Source organism: Typopeltis vanoorti, chromosome 20 (genome assembly GCF_054136105.1).
Source record: "Typopeltis vanoorti isolate ZY-2024b chromosome 20, IOZ_Tvanoo_1.0, whole genome shotgun sequence".
Lineage (NCBI taxonomy): Eukaryota > Metazoa > Arthropoda > Arachnida > Uropygi > Thelyphonidae > Typopeltis > Typopeltis vanoorti.
Genome location: NC_143568.1, coordinates 105,472,999 through 105,496,655, shown reverse-complemented (window position 1 = coordinate 105,496,655; position 23,657 = coordinate 105,472,999). Strand labels below are relative to the sequence as shown.

Here is a 23,657-nt window from a genome sequence, read left to right as displayed (position 1 = left end):
CGTGATTTCGTTTGTTGTAATTGATTCTGTTACCCCTCTGAGCACAACTTTTGAGATTCTTTTCACTATTGAGAGCAAATGTATGTATGGAAGGCCGCTATTATCCAGTGATTTGGTTAGTTTTCTGTAATCGGTCGAAGTTTTTAGTTGGATACAAATTCCTTCTTCTGTATTGGTGGCTTTCGTAAATGATATTTCTAGAGTTCGGAGTGAAGTGAAATTGATGTCCAGTGATTTTTATCCCTTAGGATGACTGGAGATATTATTATCAGTCTCCATTTCTACTGGTTGGGTGCTTCTCTAGTCATCATCAGTTGCATCAGTCTTGGGACTGGTAGCTCAGCAGCAATTTCCTCCATTCCGCTCTGTCATTGGATTTCTTCGTAACCTCCTGGTGACTCCTCAAACCCGTGCTGTTTTGGACTTGGTCAAGAAAGCTTTTCCTTGGTCTGCTTCTTCTTCTTTCCCCCTCTATTTTGTCTTCAGTTATTCTTTTCACAAGTCCATCATGTTGAAGTATATGTCCAAACCACCTGTCCCTTCTAATTTTGATCGATTTAATTAGAGTTTTTGTTTCGTTTATCTCTCTCAGGACTTGTTGGTTTGATTTTTTTCTCTAGTAACAGAGATGTTTCTCTTCTTATTTTTGTGGTTTGGAATTCTTCCTGTATGTCAGCTGTATTCAATATATGGTGGGCATTGCTTTTGGATATTGTCGCAACAATATCCCAAACTTTAACGCATTTGCAGCTTTGATTTCGACTGATATTTTGAGGGTTTAACGCATTAAACCCGCTAATGTGATATTTCTCCGATGAATGTTGCTCTTTGTTTCGTCTGTTATGACTTGTCAAATTGCGACCGATAAATGAATACTCTTAAATCTCTGTAGCTACAAAAAAATCCATTACTATTTTCAAATAAGTGATTGTGCTGAACTGTCTGAATAGCAGATACTCGAAACATTTGCCTCTGCAAGTTGCTGACGTCAGCATTAGTTCACGTACACGGTGAGGGTCAAACTAATTAGTGTATTATGTCAGATGGATTAGCGTAATATCGGAGTGAAGACGTTAAAGAAATTACTAACTAAAATAAGTGATAAATATGATTTATCACATAATTCATTTTTATAAATTAGAAAATTATTAGCTGCCAATTACCAAGTCTGAGAGCCTGTGTAGCTCAGTGGATGTGGCGTTTGCACACCACCGCGCTAGGCCGCACGAAGGAAGTCTTGGTTTCGAGTCTAGTCGGCGACTAGAGGAAATTTTTCTAAGCCTTTTTTCGACCGGTTCCCGAGTTAGTCGATCTCTGGCACGGGCAAGCAGGTTTTTCCTCCCGGAAACTCGGGTTTTTCGTCCTGTAAACTCAAGAAAATCGACCGTAGAACCCACATTATTTCAGACATTAAATATATTGTGTTAGGGTTAGAGACCACGAGATGGCGGCACATTTGAGCCGTCTCTCTTCACTGCGTACCGCTTAATTAGTGATAGCCTTGGGCCATCTGTCTCTGATTGGGTACCAGTGGAGATTGAACTGCCCACTCAGTCTCCAAAAGTTAGATAGGGCTAAATGGCCTCGCCTACTCCCGTATATACGGGAATAAAAAGGCGTTAGCTGTTTTTTTTTTTTGATTTTACCAAGTCTGAAAAAAAAGTTTGTGCGCGAATTTAGTAGCCGAAAAAAATAAAGCTATCAGGATGATAATTAATGTGTTTTTAATTTCATGCGTTCTTCTGATGGTTTGCCTGTCTTAGAGGAGGAAAATATCTAAATTCTGGAGGATGAAAACCAGAGTTAGAGCCTTTGTAGCTCAGTCAGTATAGACGAAGCTCTTCAGTCAGAAAGACCTGGATTCGATTACCGTCAATGACGTGAGAGATCTTTATCTAGTTTCATTCAACCAAAGATGAGTTATTTAGGGGTTTTTTCCCACCAGGAAACTGGGGTTTTTCCTTCCCGGAAATAGGCAAACCGACCCGTGAACGCATGCATCTACAGACATAGGATACACCGGGAGGCAAGGGACTATGAATAGAAAATCGTCGACACCGCAAGGTAAAAAAGAGGAGGGAAGGAATAAGATTCTGATTATGAGAATAGCAAACTCACCTTACTCGTACAACATCGGTAACTGGGATGCCCTTTGGTTAGAAATTCGAACGACATCTAAGATGTGAACCCTTTGAAAGCTTCAGGTGTGGTGAGGGAGCCGATCTCATGTATAGGTGAAAGAGATATGTCTGAGGGTAACTTGGATATTTATCATTCTTCACAACAGACAAAATGGCCAGAAGAACATACGCAGTGAACAGATATAAATAATACACTGACCCACATCCTTAATTATTCGCCCATATTTCAACTCAATCCAAGAGCAATTCGTAATGTAGAGATGCAAGCGAAATCATGGACATAGTTTTAAACCCAATCGCCATTTATTTGGTGCAAATTTATTCTTTAATGGTTCAGTGAGTATGCCAATGCCTCTCTTGTAGAAAGTGATAAAATCTACCCTACTTCTTATTAAGCATTCAAATCAGCTTTTGGTCTGGGGAATGGAATGATACACCCTGCATGAGCTCTTCTGAAGATGCAGCGGTTTCAGCTTTTTCTAATCAGTCATGGATGACATCATAAGCTATTCAGTAAGAAACGTGACGATCTTCAGCAAATCAGTGAATTACGTCATCTCTCCCACGGTACTTATTTTAAATTCCGTGGGCGAACCGAAATTAGACAACTGGGAAATCTTGACCTAGGGACCAAGCATGTGAAATCACAAGCAAAATAATGTTGACCATACAACCAGCTAAGCAGGCTACAATCTCTCTGTTCAGATAGTTGCAGATGCTCATACCATAATTAAAAATTCTTCTTCTGCCGTATATAGTTGTGTACGTTAAATGTTACTTGGTGAGTCATTCTTTGACCATACTAACATGAAACACCATATTTATCATTTGCTTCATGATTACAACACACCCATTTGACTTCCGTTTGCATGTGTTGAAGATTTTTCGATTCATTTTTTATGTACACTTTACAAAATGACGTCCAGAACAAAATGTTAACAACCAGGTATCAGAAGGAGTCTGTTCAAAGCTTGAAGTTAAAGAACGCATTTCCATCTTTTTATATAATAAGACATCCAGCTATATTTTTTAGACTTGAAAGTTTTGTATAAAGATTAGGTGCGCCATCTATTGGGAAATATAGTAATGAATTTTGCTATGTCCTACAAAGAATCTTTAGCTATTTTACTTGCACATATCAAATACAGGAGTAATGGAGATGACAGATATGAACAAACTGGAAAACTGCAGGTTTAAATAATTTCAAAGATTGAAAACTGAATGAATATCAGCAAAAGAAATTCTTTCTGTATTTCTGCTATTTATTGTTTATTTTACTTTTTTTTTAAATATTTCATTCCATATATATATTTAAACAGAAATTTCCGGTTGATGAAGAGTTTCAATGCCCAGCTATTTGCGTTTGATGTCTTTTCTGGCTTCCACTTCCACGATAACATTTTTTGGAGACAAAACTTGTGGATTGACGAAGAAGTCAAGTGGAATCTATGGGTTAAAAAAGCATCAGAAACAGTAAGAAAGTTTTTTACAGTAAGAAAACATTGCATTTTTCAATATAAATAGTAAAATGATACGACGCCTGTGTCGAATATTATAGTTCCTATTTATTCCCCTGATAACTGTTTCCAGAATATAAAATTTTATAATTAATTTTTAGGAATATGTTACTTATTTTTATTTCTTATCATCACCAGCGAGTTAATAGGCAACATTGCTGTGAGTCCTCTACTCAGTTAACGTCTTTGTTTTGTGTCCACTTCGATGCTTTCTTGTTGAAAGTTGAAGTACATTCAAACGTAGTCCTTCAGAAAATATCCTCTGTTATATACATAAGTACTTCCAAAAATTGGAATGAAATCTAATTCAAAATCTCTTATGTTTGGTTAGTTTTCAGTACTAGAAAATTTAAACAATTCTGGTCCCCTCTCTCTCAAGTTTTTAAAGAATTTTAAGATAACTGCGGAAGTTTATTAAAACAGAAACCATTATTTTTAATTGGATGGCATGTGTGGCTCAGTGGAAGTGGCGCTTGCATCCTCTATGGTAGGCGCCTGAAGATGGACTTCAGTTCAAGACTGGTCACCAATTCGACCAAAAATTGTTGGTATAAGTGAGACAGAGTTGAATGCGAAGGACATTGTGACAAGAACAGCGATTGAGGATATGTAGTCTTTCATGAAGACAGACAGCAAAAAAGGGAGGAGTATTATTGATTATAGTAGAGAAGTTGTGCCCATCTTGGGTGGAGACGCGAGGAGGAAATACTGACAGTGGTTTCGAAGCAATATGGTGTGAAGTGGAGGTGGACAGGATAAAATGTTTAGTTGGGTGTTGCTGTAGACCTGGTAACGAGGAAGGCAGTAAGAAGGAAATATTTAGACAAATTGGAAATTGGTCAATATTGGTAATAAGAAAAGGGTGATCATTATGGGCGATTTCAATTATGGTAATATAGACTGGAATGAAGAGATAGCATCAGGAACCAATCAAAAACTCAAGAATGAATTTCTTGAGTTTTTAAGGGATAACTACCTTAAGTGGTACGTAACAGAAGCCACATGCGGATCGAGGGTCTTTGGATTTTATTATTTCATCAGAAGATATTGTTGCAAATGAAGTTTCACATCTTTTTTCAGTTGGAAAACTGACAATGAAGTGATTACTTGGGTGGTGGCCAACTATATCAGGACTTTTCTGAGAAAGAGTTATATGTCAAACTATAAGTCAGGTGATTATGGCAAACTCAGAAGGCAAATGCAGCAATATCATCGAACAAGGCATTGGATGGGAAGGAAATGAATGCTGCTTGGTTTATACTCGGGAATTATCTGGCAGAGGCAATAACTGAGTGTATTCCAAAGGTCAGGTGATTAAATAAGGTAGAAGTAAAATGGATGAGTGAAGAGTGCAATCTGGAAGAAAAAAGGCATTGTGGAGGCAGCACAAGATGAGTAGAGATAATCATATGAGTACAACGAGCAAGCAAGGAAGGTGATTCACTTAATAAAGATAGCAATAGTGCAATATTAGCTGTAGTTAGCAAATGACGCTAAAAGAAATCCTGAAGAAAATTTTCGATATGTGGCCAGTAGAAGGAAGAATGATCGGGAGGATGATGTTGGTCAGTGATAATGGGAGGATGATAAACGCTGAGGAGGATATAGTAAAGGTGTTGAGTGAGTAGTTAATGCAAGACGTGAGAGCAGTGGAAATGGGGAGAGGAACTACTGATGGCGAGTTGAGTAAATTTGATATCAACTAGCCCAATGCAATTGATTGTACATCACTGCATGTCTGAGGGAATGTTCCTTGGAGCTTTAACGTATATATTAACAGCTTTAACGTATATATTAACATGAGTCTTAGATTAGCCCATGTGCCAAAGGAGTAGAGAAATGACAAAATTGTTTTCCTTCATAATGGGGTGATAAGACTAAGTCTTGGAATTGGCCAATCTCCTTGTCTGAAGTTGTGGTCAAGGTGTTGGAGAAACTAGTGAGGACAAGGATTCAGAATTTGTTGGAGCAGTAGAACTCTCTTTAATGGTTAGCATGGGTTTGCTAAAGGAAGATTGTGTTTTAGCAATATGCTTACTTATTATTACAAGATTGCATTGGACAATGGTAATGCGTATAGAGTAGTATATTTAGATTTTGCAAAGGCTGTCGATAGATTATCACGTGACAAACTAGTAATTAATTTGGATCGGACAGCGTTGGATAGTAGATTAAGGTATCACTAGGTTGGAAAGTGATATCCCAGAAGCGGAAAGGCACCGGTGGTGTGCTCCAGGGACATGTTTTGGATTCATTGTTGTTTGATTAGAAAGAACTTAAATGATGATTTACAGTTGTCTGTAGATGATGCAAAGTTGGAGAGAGGTATGAGAAGTAGAGTGGATGTTGTAGAGTGGTTCCTAACCGAAACGCAATATATTATTGTCTGTTTGAGTTCTACGTTTGCTTTTCACACTATTTGCGTAGGAAAACTAGTTTTCCCACGCAAATCATTTATTCAGGGAGAAAAAACCGCTTGTCTGTGCCTGAGCTTGACTAACTCGGGAACTGGTCGAAGAAATTCTTGGAATAATTTCCTCTAATTGGAGATTAGAATGGAACCTAGGTCTTTTAATGATAATAATAATTTGATTAAATTTTAATGATAATGATAATTTATTTATATATGCTTATGGCTACATGAAACTGGTAAGTGAAAAGTGCAATCACGATTTCCAGAAACAAATGATGAAAATCTTAACATATAAAAGTTCATTACATAAAAGGCATAACCTGCTTTGTAAATCTTATCTATTTTTTTTTTTTAAATATAAAGCAAAAGTAACTTGTCATAATCAAGCAAGGGAGAAGTATCGTCCTGCTGCACCAAATATGACAAGGCTCACAAAATAAAAGTAGCTGTATCCAAGGTTTAAGTAGAGAACAGTTGCTTGATCCATTAGAGGAGGCCCATTTCACACTGTTTCATCATCTTCTAACATGAGGAGGAGTTCTGCTGATACTATGACGAGCACTATGAGAGTAACTACGAGAATAACGTCTTTGTGGTGAGATGGGACTGTGATCTTCTGTTTCCTCCATAACCACCACCACCACCATCATACTAATTACAAGTCAAGGTCCAGGCTGGAAACCCAATTCAAGGCCACATCCGCCATCTTGTGGATGTCCTGTTGGCCACCACCGTGAAATTGGCGCCTTGGACAGTCGTACACAATATGAATAATCGTCTGAGCCACGGAAGAATAATCACAATAAGGGTGATCTGACAGCCTCCCATTTATGAAGAAGGTAGCCACATCTGCCCAGTAGTTCTGATCCTGTTTATGGATGACCAAGTCTTCTTAGGGAGATCAAAACCAGGCTGCGGAGCATAGGGATCTTCTACCAGGAAGCCGTTTGTTGGGAGATGGTTGGAACAGTGTTCTCTCCATATGTCGGATATTGATGGCAGCGCAGTTAAAAAGAGAGTTCGTCCATGTACCAGAGAGGCTTTCTAGATTTGAGGCATAGACTAGGTGGGTTTATGAGAGTCTGGTGTAGGGGTAGGAGCGGGTTGCTCATTGCTTTATTAAATTCCTTAATCGAGGCTTGTCTTTACCGTATGTGTGGTGGAGCAATGTACGATAGAACAGGCAGCCAGGAGAGAGGGGTGTTTCTCATTGTCCCACTAATTGTAGAGTTCAGCTGGGTGTCTATAATGTTAGTGTGTGTATACGTCTTTCCCAAACTGGGTCACAATATTCTGCTGCGGAGAATGCGAGGGCTAGTGCAGACGACCTTAGGACGTCTGCACCACAACCTCAGGTTGTTCTATCAAGCCTTGAAATGATGTTATTTCTGGTTTTCATTTTATTGAAGAGGTTGATGATGTGTCTTTTATAGGTTAGGCTTCTGTCCAGGCTCACTCCAAAGTATTTTGGGTAAGGGTCATGTTCTACCATTTTTCCACAGAAGGAAAGGTTGAGTTGTCGATTCGCCTCTGCATTGCACAGATGGAATACTGAGGACACTGTTTTCGTTGGATTTGGCTTCAAGTACCACTGGTTGAAGTACTCTTCGAGGGTGTTCAGGTCTGTATTCAAGGTTGATTCTAGGCTGGTAAAGGAGGTCGATTGATGTAAGATCGCTAGATCATCGGCGTACATATACTTGCTTGATCTGGTATGAGGTAGATCATACACATAGATGCCAAAAAGTATAGGGGATAACACAGAGCCCTGAGGAAGACCGTTGTGAAGGAATCTGGGCTTGCTCTTTTTTCCGCCAATATGAACCCGGATCTTTCTGTTGGAGAGAATGGATTCAAAAAACTGGAAAGTATTTTGCACTTTATAATATTTTCTAGCTTTAGGCCCGTAATCCAGACAGTGTAATAAGCAGATGTTAGGTCAATGAAAGTGGCTCCAGGCTAGGACCTGGGCACAACTTCTTCGTGGCCTGAAGCCAGCTTGTTCAGTCGGGAGTGCCCTTTCGATCAGTGGTGAAATTCGTTTAAGGAGAATTCTTTCAAAGAACTCAAAGGTGGTGCAAAGCAAGAGATAAGTCGCAGGTTTTTCCATCATTTGGATGTTTCCCTAGTTTGAGCACGGCAATTATTCTGGCTTCCCGCCACAGCTTTGGTAGTTTACCAGTCATGATGATTTCTGAGGAATGGGAAGCCAGCCATGTTTGGCTATGTTGACCAAGATGTTTTAGGAACTCAGGGAATATAGCATCCACTCCTGCAGCTTTGCCATTATTGGTAAGTTTTAAGGCTATTTGTACCTCTTCCCAAAATATTGGGTGTATAAGTTTAGGAAGCTCGGGTTCCGTCTTCAGGATTTGTGTGATGGAAGCTTGTGCATGGAAGCAATTTTCCTGGTAGAGCTGGGATGAATCTTGGAGGTTTTAATTAAATGGTTAGCCATTTGATCAGGAGTTATCTCTGTTGTTTTGTGTGTCGTTCGCTCTGATCCACCGAATTTTCTCTAAAGTCACCAGCTTTTCCGACTTGATGTGAGGAAATCAAGTTCATTGATGGCTGAGATCCATCTTTCCTTTCTGTTTTTATCCATGGTTGATATCAGCTTCTTAGCAATAGCTGGATCTTCAGTTTCTCATATTTGGCTTGGAGTTCCCCACTTTCTCTACTCCAACATGGGATATATTGTTTTCTGCAGCCTCTAGGGATAGAGGCTTTTGCTGCAGATTTGAGTAGTTTAAGAAATCTAGGATAGCAATTAGGAGTGGGTGGAATTGCTCTAATGGTTTGCTCGATTTGTTTCTGAAATGCAGACCAGTTGGACCTGCGGAGATTCCATCTAACGATTGGTGTTCCACTGATGATTCTAATAAATAGAGATGTTTCTATCTCTATTAATGTAGGACGATGTTGACTATTAGGGAATCTGTTAAGGATGGTTCTGGTTGATGGAAGAGGGTGGTCTTCGGAGTCTTTAGTGACTGTGCACAGATCTGGGGTGTAGGTTCTATTCCATCTGGCTGAGTAAAGAGTGCCGTCCTGCTTGGCATCATAATTCAAATACAAATTACATGTGTCCATCCAGTTAGCTAGATTATTACCATCCCGGTTGTTAGAGGACAGCCCCACATGGTGTGATGGGAATTGAGGTCACCAACATAGATAGCAGGATGAGGAGGAGGTAGGTCCATCTGATCAGGTCAGGATTGCGATGGAGGTTTGTAGACATTATAGATGGTGATATTTTGAACTTTAATACCTATGGAGTATTTTGTATCAGGAACACTTTGGGTTATATCTTTGAGTCCAGGCCGGATATAGGTTGCTAGGCCATGCGTGAGGTGGCAGTTATAAGACACGGGGCCTGACACCGCCCTCTACTGAGGGCGGTGTCAGGCACATGGGTTTCCTGAAGAGTCGAGACATCAATTACTTTATCTTTGGCTATTTTGTCGATGATTTCGGCTTTGGATTTAGATATCCCTCCTATGTTTAGGGAACATATCTTGGTAGTGCTGCGTAGGGGACTATAACATATTCTTAGAAGCTTGGCCTCCACCTAAACAAGCTATGCAATCTTATAATAATGGTAATAATAATATGTGATCTCTGTCTTGTGATAAATATAATATATAACGAAATAATGGCAAGAAAAGAATGATCACTTACCTTTGTCTGAGGACAAACATGAAACCTAAAATGGCGCAAAGTCTTTATGAGACACAGCTTAACTTCCATCAATCCAAATCTCATCGCAATGCAATTTCTTGGGCCTGCTCCGAAAGGTAGATACGCATACGGATGATGGTCTTTGGTGTGCTCTGGTAGGAACCTGGAATATAAATGATAATGCACACTGCAAAGCGTTTAAAGTTTCTTTTGAAGAAACTGCTGGGGATTGTTATTGTTTCAGTTGTCAACGAAGATAAAATTTACGTCCCATAAAACGACACATCAGTTTTCTCTTCTCGTTAACTAAGAAATTAATGAAAAATGAATAAAGGTTAGCTAGGTTCCTTTCCGAAAGGAAATTATTCTTTCATCTACGAACTGATGAATTTAGTTGAGAGGGGCCGATGTATATTTTCCGACATACAGACAATTATTCATTTGTTCAATTGAATCATCATTTCATTGACAAATTTACTGTTTCGTTACATCGAAATCAAGCCCCAAAACATTAAATTCGCATCGAATAATTCTGAATTATTCTTCTTCAGTGTAACATTCAACAATTATTGACGAGAAAAATAAAGTCCACCTCACTCACCTTTCTGGTTGAAATTTCTCTGGGTCTGGATAGTAGTTTGGATCACGGTGAATAGCGATGACGGGGATGGTTATCAGCATTCCTTTGGGGATGGTTATCCCTGTGTCTCCCAACACGTAATCTTCATCAGCTACTCTCTCGAGTCTGCAAGAAATTTTTATATTGCAGCCTCTCTCTCTCTCTCTCTATGTCTGTGTGTGTGTGTGTGTGTGTGTGTGTGTGTGTGTGTGTGTGTGTGTGTGTGTGTGTGTGTGTGTGTGTGTGTGTGTGTGTGTGTGTGTGTGTGTGTATATATATATATTATAGGGTTAAATAGCGTTTTCTACTTTATTTGGGAAATCCAACGCGTTCGCCGAATTACATACAGTATAACAGAAATTCTATGCCTATATGTTTACTGTAAAGGCAGCGCTGACCGAACATTATTGTAAAAATGTTTTATTCAAAGCTTGCATTGCAGTTATTGGACACTGATCAGAAGTCAAAGTTATTTGCACGTAGTTGGAAGAGAAAAATACTAACATATCAGTCATATAGAAAACTCATGCGATCTTTATTCTTACTCAAATTCTTTGAAAATATCGTTTACGCGCACACGAACATTAAAATTTGTAGCGCTATCTTCGAATATGCAATTAAATATCTTTTCAATGAGTTGCTATGGTGAAATGCAATGAATAATTAACAACAGAAAGAAGGCACTCTCTCCAGTACATTTACTTGAATGTATTTATATCATGTATTTATTAACTTTTTTTTTTCATAATTTGCTCTTGTGTTTGTATGAATATAGAATATCCCAATAAAGCACATTCCTTCATATTCTACACCCTCTGTCCAAAACGAAAAGGAACTTTTCGAAAATAGAAGAGACTAGTGGTGCCACCTGTTGTATTTTTATTTTTTGTTGTCGAAAGCGGCAACCTTCATTAGTAATGTATCATCCGTTTATGACATTTGTTTCATTAGAAGCCGAGTTATAGTGCCAAGAGTGACAGTGTGTTTTGACGAACGGTCGGAAAACGAGTTCAAACAGAAAGCTGCGATTGACTTTTGTGTTAAACTTGGTAAAAGTTTTACTGAAACGCATCAAATGCTTCAAAAAGCATACAGTGATAATGCTTATCCCGTACTCAAGTTTACGAGTGGTTAAAGCCATTTCAAATTGGTCGTGAGCCGCTTGAGGACGACGAAAAGCCAGGCCATCCAAAAACTGGACTGAGCGAAGTTAACATCCAAAAAGTGCGTGATTTCATCAACGAAAACCAGAAATCGTCCGTGAGATTGATTGAAGATGAATCGGAGATTCCAAAATCAACCGTGCACATTTTTACCAAAAGTTTGGGCCTTCGTAAATTGAATTCGCGATTTGTTCCTCACAAGTTGACCGACGACCAAAATAGGTATCGAATTGAACACTGCAAGGACCTCATTAAAACCGCTCGTAAGCACTCAAACCTCCTTGAAACGATCGATACTGGTGAAAACGTGGTGTTTTGAGTAGTGGAGAACACCAGAAGAGGGGTATCCGAAAAAAAAAGGCGCTTGGAGAAGTCAAAAGTAAAGAAAATACTGATCTGTTTCTACGATTCCAAGGGTATTATCCACAAACAATTCGTTCCTCGTGGCCAATCGGTCAATGGTGAGTTTTATCTCGAAGTTTTGAAGAGATTGACAGCGAGAATTCGTCTCGATCGGCATGAATATCGTGACGAACGACTGTTCGTCAAACTCGGTTTTTAATGAAACAAATGTCAAAGACAGTTGACATAACACTAATGAAGGTTGCCGCTTTTGACAACAAAAATATACAACAGGTGGCGCCACTAGTTTCCTCTATTTTCGAAAAGTTCGGTTTCTTTTTGGATATAGGGTGTATATAACAAAAAAACTTAGTAAACGGATAGGAGGGTGACTTTCTTCCACTATAACAAGTCTAACTGTTACTGTTTATTTATTTCTTTTTTAGTTTATGATTATTTTTGGTCCGTGATCCTCCATTCTAAAATGTATTTTTTTTAAAGATTCCTAGCATTAGAGAATTTCATTAACAATGAATATCTTACTTGAGAAATTTTGCTTACCTGACAGCTGGAGGATATAGACGTAATGTTTCATTCACCACAGCAGTCAGGTATGGCATCTTGCTTATAACATCATAGTCCGCTTCACCCTATTAAAAACAGAGGTTGTGAATAGTATACGAGAGTCGATATAATATCGTCATGTTTAAGAATATATTCTTTAGAAATATATTCTTAATTTAGAAATATATCTTAATTTAGAAATATATTCTGTAGAAAAGGGAGTATGGAGTATATCAAGAAAACTGACGGTAGAACTCATACTATTTTCAGAGAGTAAACATAGGTGGCACTTCTTTGCACTGGATGCCATTTATAATTAGTGATAGTCTTGGGCCAGTATCTCTGATTGGTCTGGTGGAAAGTGAACTGACCCCTCAGTCTACAAAAGTTAGATAGGGCTAAAACGGCATCACCTACTCCCTTTACGGAAATAAAAGGTGTTAGCTGATTTTAGTGTTTTTTATTTATTATTATTATTTTGCAATTAACGCAGCAACTGGAGCTGAAAGGCATAATATATTCTGTCTGTTAATTGTGTATTTTATTCCAATGGTTTGCCTGTTTTGTGGGGTTTGCCTGTATAAGTGTTTGATAAACACTTATAAAGGTACTTCATAGACTACACACTTGATATTCAAATGGCATCATCGATGAGAATGAAGTACTACCTTTTGGAAGACCAACTCCTAAACACCGAGGTACCCATTTCTGCCGCCTCTATAAGAGATGTCAATAAAAGATTTCCCATCTGAATGCCAGATGATATTAGCGCTGTCAACAGAGATGTTGTTTGATAGGTGTAGGAATCAGACATCAAACCTAAAGACCACCAAACATAGTCAGTAAGTGACTGACCAGTTCAAAGGACAATCTTGGTCTAACCACAAAAGTATCAGACCACAGCAATCATTCCCCACACTCTTTTCAGAAATATTTATTGTCGTCAAAGCTAATGGATTAAACCTCACAGCTTACCGTTATCTGTCATTGTTTAAAAATGTATGTACTCAGAGTACATACTATATTTTAACGAAAAAATTGCGATAATATTGATTAACTATTCAATTATATACATACAAATAATTTTCGTATTCTCTATAAACAGAAAATAATATATAGTGTTAGGGTCAGGGACCACGAGATGGCGCCAGTTACTCTCACGCCAGATTCCCATTAAATATCATTGATTGTCTTGGCCCAGGAATTTATGACGGGTAGGAGTGAAGTTTGTCTTCCTACTTCCTTTGGGAATAAAAGGAAATCGGAATGGAATGGAGCATATGCAGACCAAATCGAACTTCATTTTCCTCATCCTCTAATTGTTATGTTTCGTTAGAAAATATTGATAATGACAGTCTTAGAGTTGACTAAATATAAGTGAAAAAGATAAGGAATTTGATAATAGTTTAAGTGTTTTGACAACAATAATAGTCTAAAGATGTCATTGATGATAACAGCTTATGGAAATTATAATTTAGTTTTACAAATTATACTTACGTATTCTTCGATAGCCTTATCAATTTCTTCGATCAGTTTCTCCTGGCAGTCGGGATTCAGAGCCAAATTGTAAGTAACGAAAGCAAGTGTAGATGAGGTGGTTTCGTACCCAGCAACGAAAAAAAGAACGCACTGAGCTACCATTTCCTCATAACTCAAATCTGAAAAATTTATTCAAAAAAACTGATAAATATCTGAAAAAAAAAAAACATTTTTAAAGATTTATTTTTATATACAGCAATACAACGCCCCCCATTGCATTTACAGAAATGTTTTTATTATTGTTAATTAAGACTATTTTATTGCAGAGGGCGTTAGCATTTTATCTTCGTAAACTACAAGTTTGCTCGTCGTTTGGCAACGTGAAATTAACCACATGGAGCATGCTCACTTTTATATTTTTTCTCTCCAGTGATGATCCGGCTATTTTCTTCCTCATGGCCGTATTCAGTATAACCATCCTTTTCAATGATGGGATTTTCATTGGCAGCGTCGATTAACATTTGAATCACATCTTCTCTTCTCTGAAATTTTTATAAAACAGTTTCTATAATGAATTATTATGGAACGTAATATTGTATAATATTTTTATAAAAATAAAAACAAATTGTTTTGTATTTATTTAAATAAATTAAAAACAATAAAATTATTAAATAGGTTAGAAAAAAATTCAAAAATAAATAAATCTCTTATTATATTATATTATATAAGTAATTAGCCTGGGAAGAAAGAAATACCAAAAATACTATTAATATGTGTGTGATGTTGTTGTATGTAGGGGTGTTATTATTATGTGTGTGATATTAGTGTGTATGGCGTATTGAGTGGTGTAAGTGGTTGTGTAGAGTGAGATACCCTCCCGCGATGAATTCTTAGCAGCTAGAAGATAAAGATTATAAAATAATACCATCAGCATGGCATGAAGAATTTCTTGAGATCGAATATTTTTTTGAAATTAATCTATGAAATAATAATTTGCAGATAGAGGGCGTTTGCTGTTACAGTGGTAGACTAGCAGAAGAAAGTGCGATTTATGATTATATTTATTGTTATTATGAATACGATTATTATGATATATATTTATTATGCGTTCTGATTGCAATTAATGATAAATTAATTACTAATAATAAATAAATTAATAATAAATTATAATTTATTATTGTTTATGGTTATGATTATTATTATGCTCATGTTTATCATTGTTTTTATGATTTTTATTGCATACGATCATTTTTATTAGCTAATTATAAAATCAGTTCCCGTTGATATTTTATTTATTTTATTTTTTTTTTTTTAAGTGGCCTGCAGTGTGTTGCAAACAAAACTGAATTTCGATGCCATTCATATCGCATATTTTCCGAAGATATTTCAACAACTTACTTTTCCACTTTCTTTTCTATCACGGATCATTTCCATCACAATCTCTGCGAAGTAATTCCATGATTTTGTATTAAAGTAGTTTATTCTAAGGAAATTTGCAAGAGATGATGATATAACTGTAAAAAAAAGGAGCAAATGACCGATTGACATTAATAGAAAATAAATAAATAAAAAGTACCTAAAAATAATTTTAACTCAGTAAATGCCTAAATTAAAAAAAAAAAAATTAAAAACGAACAGCGTCATTTCAGGTTTTGAAAATATTGATGATATTGGGAAAATATTGGGACTCGCCTTACCATCGGTGTTTCATTCATGGACCTTTGTCACTTGATTGTATATTTTCAAGAAGAAACACCAGAAATTCGTGGATAAATAATCCAGTTATATGTTCATGTAACATATATCTTCGCCTGCTGAAACGTCTTAGGACAAGTTCCTTGCATGTTGATGGGATTTCAATACGATTGATGCCACCGAAGAGGTGAATATTCTTCTCACCATACCACGGAAATGTCATGCCGCAAACAACGGCAGCCAAATGTTTAGTGTAATCTTTGGCATTGATCACAGAGGTGTGTTAATTACGCTCAGAGCACAGAAAATATTTCTATAAAACATTCAACGAATAAAATATGAAAGTTAATAAATAACGTTTAAAATCTTTACTACTCATAATACATTTGATGTTACACCTACCAAATAACACGGACCCCAACGGGACGGTTTCAAACCTTTTTCTGGCTTGTACAACAAAAGAATTGTTGGGATCATTGTGAGAGTCAATCTTAATTCCGAAAGCCACGCTGGTGATTAGATCCATGGTGAAAGCTCCGTATATCCTAAAGGAAAATATACATTGATTATATTAGTCACTTCCAACTTAGAAAATCTGAACTCAGTATTAATTAACTCTATGCAACATAGAGGTTGGACAGTAAGTTAGTGAAATAGGCTGGCAATTGATTCTGATAGGGTTGTTGTATGGGGAGCAATATCAGGGGAAAGGAAAGCTATTCTCCAGGGCTCCGTGCTGGGACCATTAATGTTCCACCTTTATATCAATGATATTGTTGCTGGAATTTGGGGAGATTTTCAGTTGTTTGCGTATAACGTTCTTCAGTGTAGTGTTGATGGTGGCTCTTCAGAAGATCTACATAAAGTGGAACGGCGACTGAGTACAACAGTTTAATTGTCAAGTGAGAGATTTGTACTTGGCGATCTGCAGATGGAGGAGTGCATACTGGAGAAAGTACGGAATCTTCAGGTTATAGCGGATCGAAATTTGAAATTCAAGGGCATGTTGCAAAGGAAGTAAAGAGAACACAAAGGATTGCTTCAATATTAGGAACACAGTAGAGATGAAATGTTGGTAGCGGTTCCATTGCATAAAGTCCTGATCAGACCACATTGGGACTATTGTACTCAACTCTGGACACAGCGGTTTAGAGAGGATGAAGATACTTTAGAGAGGGTACAAAGGCGGTTGACAAAAAGATTTCAGAACTGTGGAATAATGGCTGTAAGGACGTGTAATTGAAGTCGTGTAATCTGCAGAGTTTGGAGATTGGAGGCGAAGGGATGATATCATTGAAATGTTGAAGTTGTCGAGAGGTCGGATAAGAGAGATTTTCAGTGAAATAAAGAGGGTCAAGACCTAATGACCACCCTTGGAAATTATACAAGGCGTGATGATAAGAGGGTTCCGTGGGGAGTAGTGGGTGGATGAAGCATTTTCGGAATGTGTTGTGTATGCCAAGAGTGTGGATGATAGATATATGCCTGGAAGGGGAGTTGATCTTTGTAATATTGTATAATTCTTATGTAAATAATATATTGCATATGAACCTCTCTCTCTCTCTCTCTCTCTCTCTCTCTTTCCTGATTATATGGTCCGGATTGATTTATTAATAATAATAAATCAATCCGGACCATATAATCAGGGATATATGATCGACAGGAATTACCTCTCGATCATATACCCTTGGCTGGCATTTTTAACAATAATAGTGAAGTATTATTTGTATTTCGATCTACCTCTTTAGGTCAACTGGCTTTCCTTCCTTGGCAGCTTTCATAAAATTTTCCACTGCAGTGTTGGCGCACTCGTTAAATATTGGACACATCTAAAAGAAGGAATGTTTGAAAAATTAACAAATGAACCGGAACGTAATATCTAACGATAAAGTATGAGTTTAAAGAGACAAGCGGTAGTCATCTTTAAAATCAAGTTGTTGAGAATCAAGGCAAGTATATTGTATTTTCCAGTACGCACTCAGGATTTAATCTTGGGAATGGGGGGGTGGAGTGGATGATTTGAGAATAAGCATCGCATACGACCTATGACTGAGCATCTGCAATGATCGCTAATTCATAAGTAGTAGAGAAATAGAAGACACGACACAACATAAATTAAAAAATGAATTTTAATTAGGAAATGATTTTAGGAAAATTTTCTAGTATTTTTTCCTTTTTTGGGGGGGGGAGGGCCCCTGGTCCCCCTCTTGGTGCGCCACTGGTATTTTTGTCAAATAATTTCCGTAAAAAGCGTGTTAGTAATAAGGGATTTCTTGTTAAAACAGTATTTATCAATTAAATTTGGTGATTCTTTTTTATCGAAATTGTGGGGAACATATCGCATTGTAAGACGAATAAAACGATGGGTTTTATGGACTTGTGATTTTTGGATTGTTTGTTTACGAATTTATAACTATAATGAGAAAACAAATAATACATGCCGTTTAGAAATAATATTTAACAATTATCATGTCCGGATTATATAATAGCTAATTTTACAAATGAGTAGAAGAAATATCAAAAATTGCATTGATTTAAGTATGGTACCTTCTAAAAGCATTTTAAGAGTAATCCATGATATGTATCAAAGCCAGCTAAAGGATTATGACAAAAATACCCTAGTTATGAAGATGGTATATTAGAATCATTAATATATCAGTGTATGAGTGTGAGATCTATGACTGGTTTGTCTGCTTTTGGTTTCAGAGTAAATAAAACCCTTTTATTTATTCTGATAAACAATTTACATCTTTCTTAATATGGAAATCACATAATATTTCTATACGGACATATATATATATATATATATATATATATATATATATATATATATATATATATATATATATATATATATATATATATATATATATATATATATATATATATATATATATATATATATATGTACGCAAATTGACAACTTGTGTGCCTTTCCCAAAGGACAAACTTACATCAATGATTCTACCTGGGTATACGAAGTACTATGTTCTAGTAACTTACCTTACCATGGATTCATTCGTGGTTTATTAACTTACCTTCCTCATTTTCCCTGAAGTGAAAGCTGGAGTTACCAGCGTTCGAATTCGCTTCCAGTCTTCTCCACTTGCGTTGCTCAGCCTAGAATCTATGATGACAGATCCAGTTTTTGATTTCTGAAACAAAAGTAATTACGGAAACATTTAAAAATTAAATGATTATATTCATTTGAAATTAAAAACGATGTCTTTTTTAATCTGTTAATGGAAAGAAAACCCAATGACATAATTCAAATTCACAGCTTTTAATGGTCATATCAGTGGACTTTCAATGAATAATTATTAGTTTAGTTATTCACTATTGCAAAGCCAATGTTCGGCTGTATAAAAACTAAGATAAAAGTTCAGTTGTCCAGAGAGAGAGGGGCGTATTTGTCTATAATCCGTACTTTGTTAAGCGAAGGATATGTTATGATGAGCTAAATATCTTGGTCAGACATCTATAATTGTTTGATTTCTTTGATCACAGACACGGCAGTGACTTAAGGTAATACTATAGCAAGTTTCTCTCCACTCTCATTTCAAGAATTATGTCAAGACTCTAGATCAAGAACTACATCTGGGTCTCTTTTATGCTGTCTTGGCATCAAATACCTGTTGTGCTAGTATTTCCTCTCCCATTCTGTTTAAGCGCCCATACGACCTTAGAGTAGCCTTTTTCACAGATTTTTGGTTGCTAACGATGTCAAGTTCTTTCTTAATATCGCCGTTTTTAATATGCTATTGCCATTGATGTCATCTGTTTGTCCCTACTCTTTCCCAGGGATTTTATATCTACGGTCTCTAGTCTTTGGTCAAGTGTTTTACTTCTGAACCAGCTCTCAGATCCATAAGTTAAAACTGATTTGAACACTGTCTTCTATACAGCTAATTTAGTCTTCTGACTAATTTCTCTCTTATTCCATATGAATTTATTCAATTGACTTCCCACCATGCCAGCTTTGCTGATTCTGTTGTCTATTTCCATATTTAATTTACCATCTTCACTGAAAATTGTGCTTAAGTAGCTGAAATGGTTTACTTGTTCCACAGGTTCTCCATTCACAACACAGTTGACATTTTCAATGATTCTGCCTCTTTTCATTGTCTTGGTCTTATTATTTCTGACGTTCATACCATATCTACTACAACAGCTATTCAATTATGGTAAGGAATCTGCAGGCTTGTACTGGATTTACCTAGAATTAAAATATGTGTGAGAAGCAAAGAGCTAAGACTACCATCTTCAATTCTGATATCAGGTTCAATGCCCCCCCCCCAATCTCTCTTTTTCTCTTAATATGACCTGCAGTATATAGATGATCAACAACATGATGTATATTAAGAAATACATTTTAAGAAAACTAAGAAAAATAAAATTAATTAACAAAAATTAAAGACATTATTTTTCTCTTATATGCAAGATTGTAGATTTATCGTGCGTTAATACCTCGATTAAATACTCAGTCAGTTGGATGGAGTGCTTTGGATTAGAGATAAAATGCATGAAATCAAATCATTATAACGTAGGGAATTTTTGAAAAGCTTTAATTTAAGTTAAGCAAACCTGTGGTTTGCTTAAATAGGACTGGACCAATTCGCTCATCCATGCGCCCATGGCGAGCACCTTCGGACTGGACAAAATTGGATTTTTTTATTTAATAAAAAATAACTTTATAAGCAATCTTTTTTTTTTTAAAAAAAATTAATCAATCACATAAGACTATGCACAATATAATGGACTATTCAAGTAACAAAAAAATTATTGTAATAGATCATATTTTCCAAAAATTCCATGTTATTTTCACTGTTCTTCGTATTATTTTTTCCCTTACTGACTTTTCCTACTTGGAAGGATTCTCACACAAACGAAATGTTCTTGTATTTGTTTAATTCATCAAGACGGATATGACGTTGTGTTTCCATGGCAATAGTCGGTAGAAGTTTTACTCAATTCTTGAATTTTGAAAACGAAATGGACGAAGGAACAAACGATAAACAAACTATGTATTTTGATACGAATGTTCGTATCTAATAAAACAAATAAACACTCTTTCTTCCTAAATATGTTAAATTATATGTTATATATGTTATTTGCGGTAAAGAAGCATGGGGAAATATTAATAGCGTGACATACCCTTCTACCAGTAAAGGAAGGAAAATCTTTCACCAATATCAGCTTCACAAGTTCTGGATCACCAACTGACAGAGATGGTTGTTGTCCTTCATATTTTCTGAAATCAAAATAAAACCTTTAATCAACTAAGAATAGCCATATCCTTGTGGATCAGTTCTTTGCCAAACATTAATACGAATACAATCACTACAACATTATTACAAGGGAAAACATATTAATATATACCACTAACATGAAACTGTTAGCAATAACAAAACATCGTGTTCGAAAAAAAAAGAAAACAAAATCGTACTAACTTGTTATAAGAATTAAAATCCACGCAAATTATTTCATTGTCTTAAACCACTTCAGATAATATTTAAAGGTTCATTTTTTCCTTTTTTATTTATATCTAATGTTTTATATTTATTTTATTTTTATATTTGCAAATATAACTATTCATATTTATTTATTTGTTTATTTGCTGGGTGTTTTTCTTACGTAGTTTTAAACTACTTAAGTGCAGTAGAAGGGTAGCCACTTCTGACAAGATCAAGATCGAGATAAGATAAGGATTCGTGACGTGATTGGTTGTTGAGATGATGACGTCATTGGGTGTGTGGCGTCATGAGTTTGGAATGTTAGGAATTTTTCTGGGGGACCATCTGTGTGGGTGACGTCACGTTGTTTGTTTTGTTCGCGTATAGAATTCTGGGTGATGATTAAAGATAAGATTCGTGTCGTGATTGGTGGGACACTTTGAACAAGATCAAGATCAAGATAAGAAAAGGAATCGCGTCATGAATGTTTGTTATTATCAGATATAGATAAGGGACGTCATTTGTTAGTTGTAAATAAGTGATGGAATTTGTTAGTTGTAAATAAGTGACGTTATTGTTTTGAATGGAAAATGATATTAGTGGATAAGGATTCGTGTCGTGATTGGTGGGCTACTATGAACAAAATAGGGGAAGGGTGAATGGAGAAAGCGATGTCAGTGTCTTGGATGTGTATTGTTATGAGTTGTAGATAAGTAAATGGTTTGCGTATGGCATTATGGGTGATGGATAGTGATAAGATAAATATTTGAAATGTTTGGAATTTCACTGATGGCCCACCCCTTCTGTCGGGGACATCACGTCCAGTGTTTGGTTCACGTAAAACATTGTGGGTGATATTTAGAGATTACTCGTGACGTTATGTGTTTGGAAATTTCTGGGGAACATATGTCTCTCTGTGATATCACATGGTGATTTGGTTTGCCTATGGAATTGTGGGCGATGTTTTTGAGATAAGATATCTTGGAATTTTCCCAGGGTGACACATATCCGTCATTGTCATCATATTTTGTCTTTGGTTGTCTATAGATGACTGTACTTATTTTTCAATACATTTTGAAGTATTTCTTTCCTGTTAAAGAGTGGGTAAATTCTTAGAGTAGAGTCGTGATGGCAGCAGTGATTAGTCTTTTCTGAATAATTTAATTATATGCTGGTGTCCCTCAAACACACACTTTTTTTGCAAGGAAGTTATCAATATCAGTTGGAGGTGACATCACTAAAAGAAAATTGGTATATGACAACCTATTTTTCGAATTTATGTTATCTTGTTTACAAATGTTTGGGTATTGGTTTTTTTTAGTTTACTGTGAAGAGAAAAACCAAACAGCACTTAAAAAAATAAATTAAAAAGAAACGAGACTTAAAGGCTTACAATAACTTTTTTGTATGTAGTCTAGAAATTCTAATGATAATTTAAATTTACTTACAGTCTTTCCAGAATGACTCTTCTTAATGCAAATAGATATTCCAAAATAGTTGAACTTTTATCCACAGCAGAACACACACAAAAACACAAGCTTGAAAGAACGAAATTTCTGTAATAATCTGAAAAGCTATTTAACGTTTGTTCCCTTGGATTTTCTGTCCGTTTGGTACACCTTAATTCCTTAGCATTATAATCTAAGAAGAAGAAGAATGAAGGAAAACGAATATGAAAAATTGACAGTGGGTGAAAAATAGGAATTTTCAGTTATCATTGGAATAATTGATTATCAGTTTTTTTGAATAAGAGTTCAAATTTATTTCCTAAAGAAACTTGTATTTCTGATGGAATTATTTTAATATATGCATTGACAAAATCACCTTGTAGTTGGAATGAATTACCTGAAAGAGTTAAAAAACAGAATTCTTGGTTAATAAAATATAACCATCTGTTGAAGTGGGAAATTGGTTCACTATCTCTGGACAAACTAAGAAATTGGATGATAGAATCGACATGCAAATATCAAATATTACTTGCCAAAGGAAGAGAAAAATCAAAAACATTAACAAGATTAATAGGAAGACCTGTTCTTGATTTAAATGGAATTGGATGCTCAAAACGTGAAAATATAACGAGTACTTTTGAAAACATAGTAAACGTTTCTGTGCTTTTAATAATGCTCAAAAATATATGTATTGGTTTTCGAAAAAATAATAATGTGACCCTTAATATTACTACAGTAACAAATTCCTAACAATCACAAAGGATGAAACTTTTAGATGAGAGACACATTGTCGAAAACCACATGATAACAGTTCGGCAACCATGGCAAGAACCTTCGAACAACAGCGCAAAATTAACAAGCAGATTAAAGACCAAAAAAATAAGATTGTATTTTTCATTATATTTATTTTCTGTATGTTAGATTCATTAAATACATTTATAAATAATATTTCACTCAAATAAAATGTGTAAATTAATGTTATTTAATTTACTTGTAAATTAAATAACATTATTTAATTTATGTGCTATACAATTTTAAGTAAGACCATATATATGGTCTTACTTAATTTTTTTTTCTTGTGAAATTTCTTGCCACAAATTAAACAGATACTTTTCTTTCTTTTTTTTTTTGAAAATCCACTC

General features: G+C 35.8%; 1 protein-coding gene across 1 annotated transcript in view; it reads right to left on the bottom strand.

Moving 5' to 3' along the window:
- Positions 1-3,354: 3,354 nt before the first annotated feature.
- LOC150095749 (cytochrome P450 3A9-like) overlaps positions 3,355-23,657 on the bottom strand; it is a 37,584-nt gene continuing 17,281 nt past the window's right edge. Inside the window, exons 4-14 of the mRNA XM_090410273.1 lie at positions 20,769-20,865; positions 18,653-18,769; positions 17,355-17,443; positions 16,017-16,159; positions 15,318-15,433; positions 14,329-14,461; positions 13,938-14,098; positions 12,438-12,526; positions 10,354-10,497; positions 9,753-9,915; positions 3,355-3,587 (exon numbers count right to left, since the gene is read on the bottom strand). Of these exons, the coding sequence (XP_090266399.1) occupies positions 3,495-3,587; positions 9,753-9,915; positions 10,354-10,497; positions 12,438-12,526; positions 13,938-14,098; positions 14,329-14,461; positions 15,318-15,433; positions 16,017-16,159; positions 17,355-17,443; positions 18,653-18,769; positions 20,769-20,865 (1,345 nt within the window). The 3' untranslated portion in view covers positions 3,355-3,494. The remainder of the gene's footprint in view (positions 3,588-9,752; positions 9,916-10,353; positions 10,498-12,437; positions 12,527-13,937; positions 14,099-14,328; positions 14,462-15,317; positions 15,434-16,016; positions 16,160-17,354; positions 17,444-18,652; positions 18,770-20,768; positions 20,866-23,657) is intronic.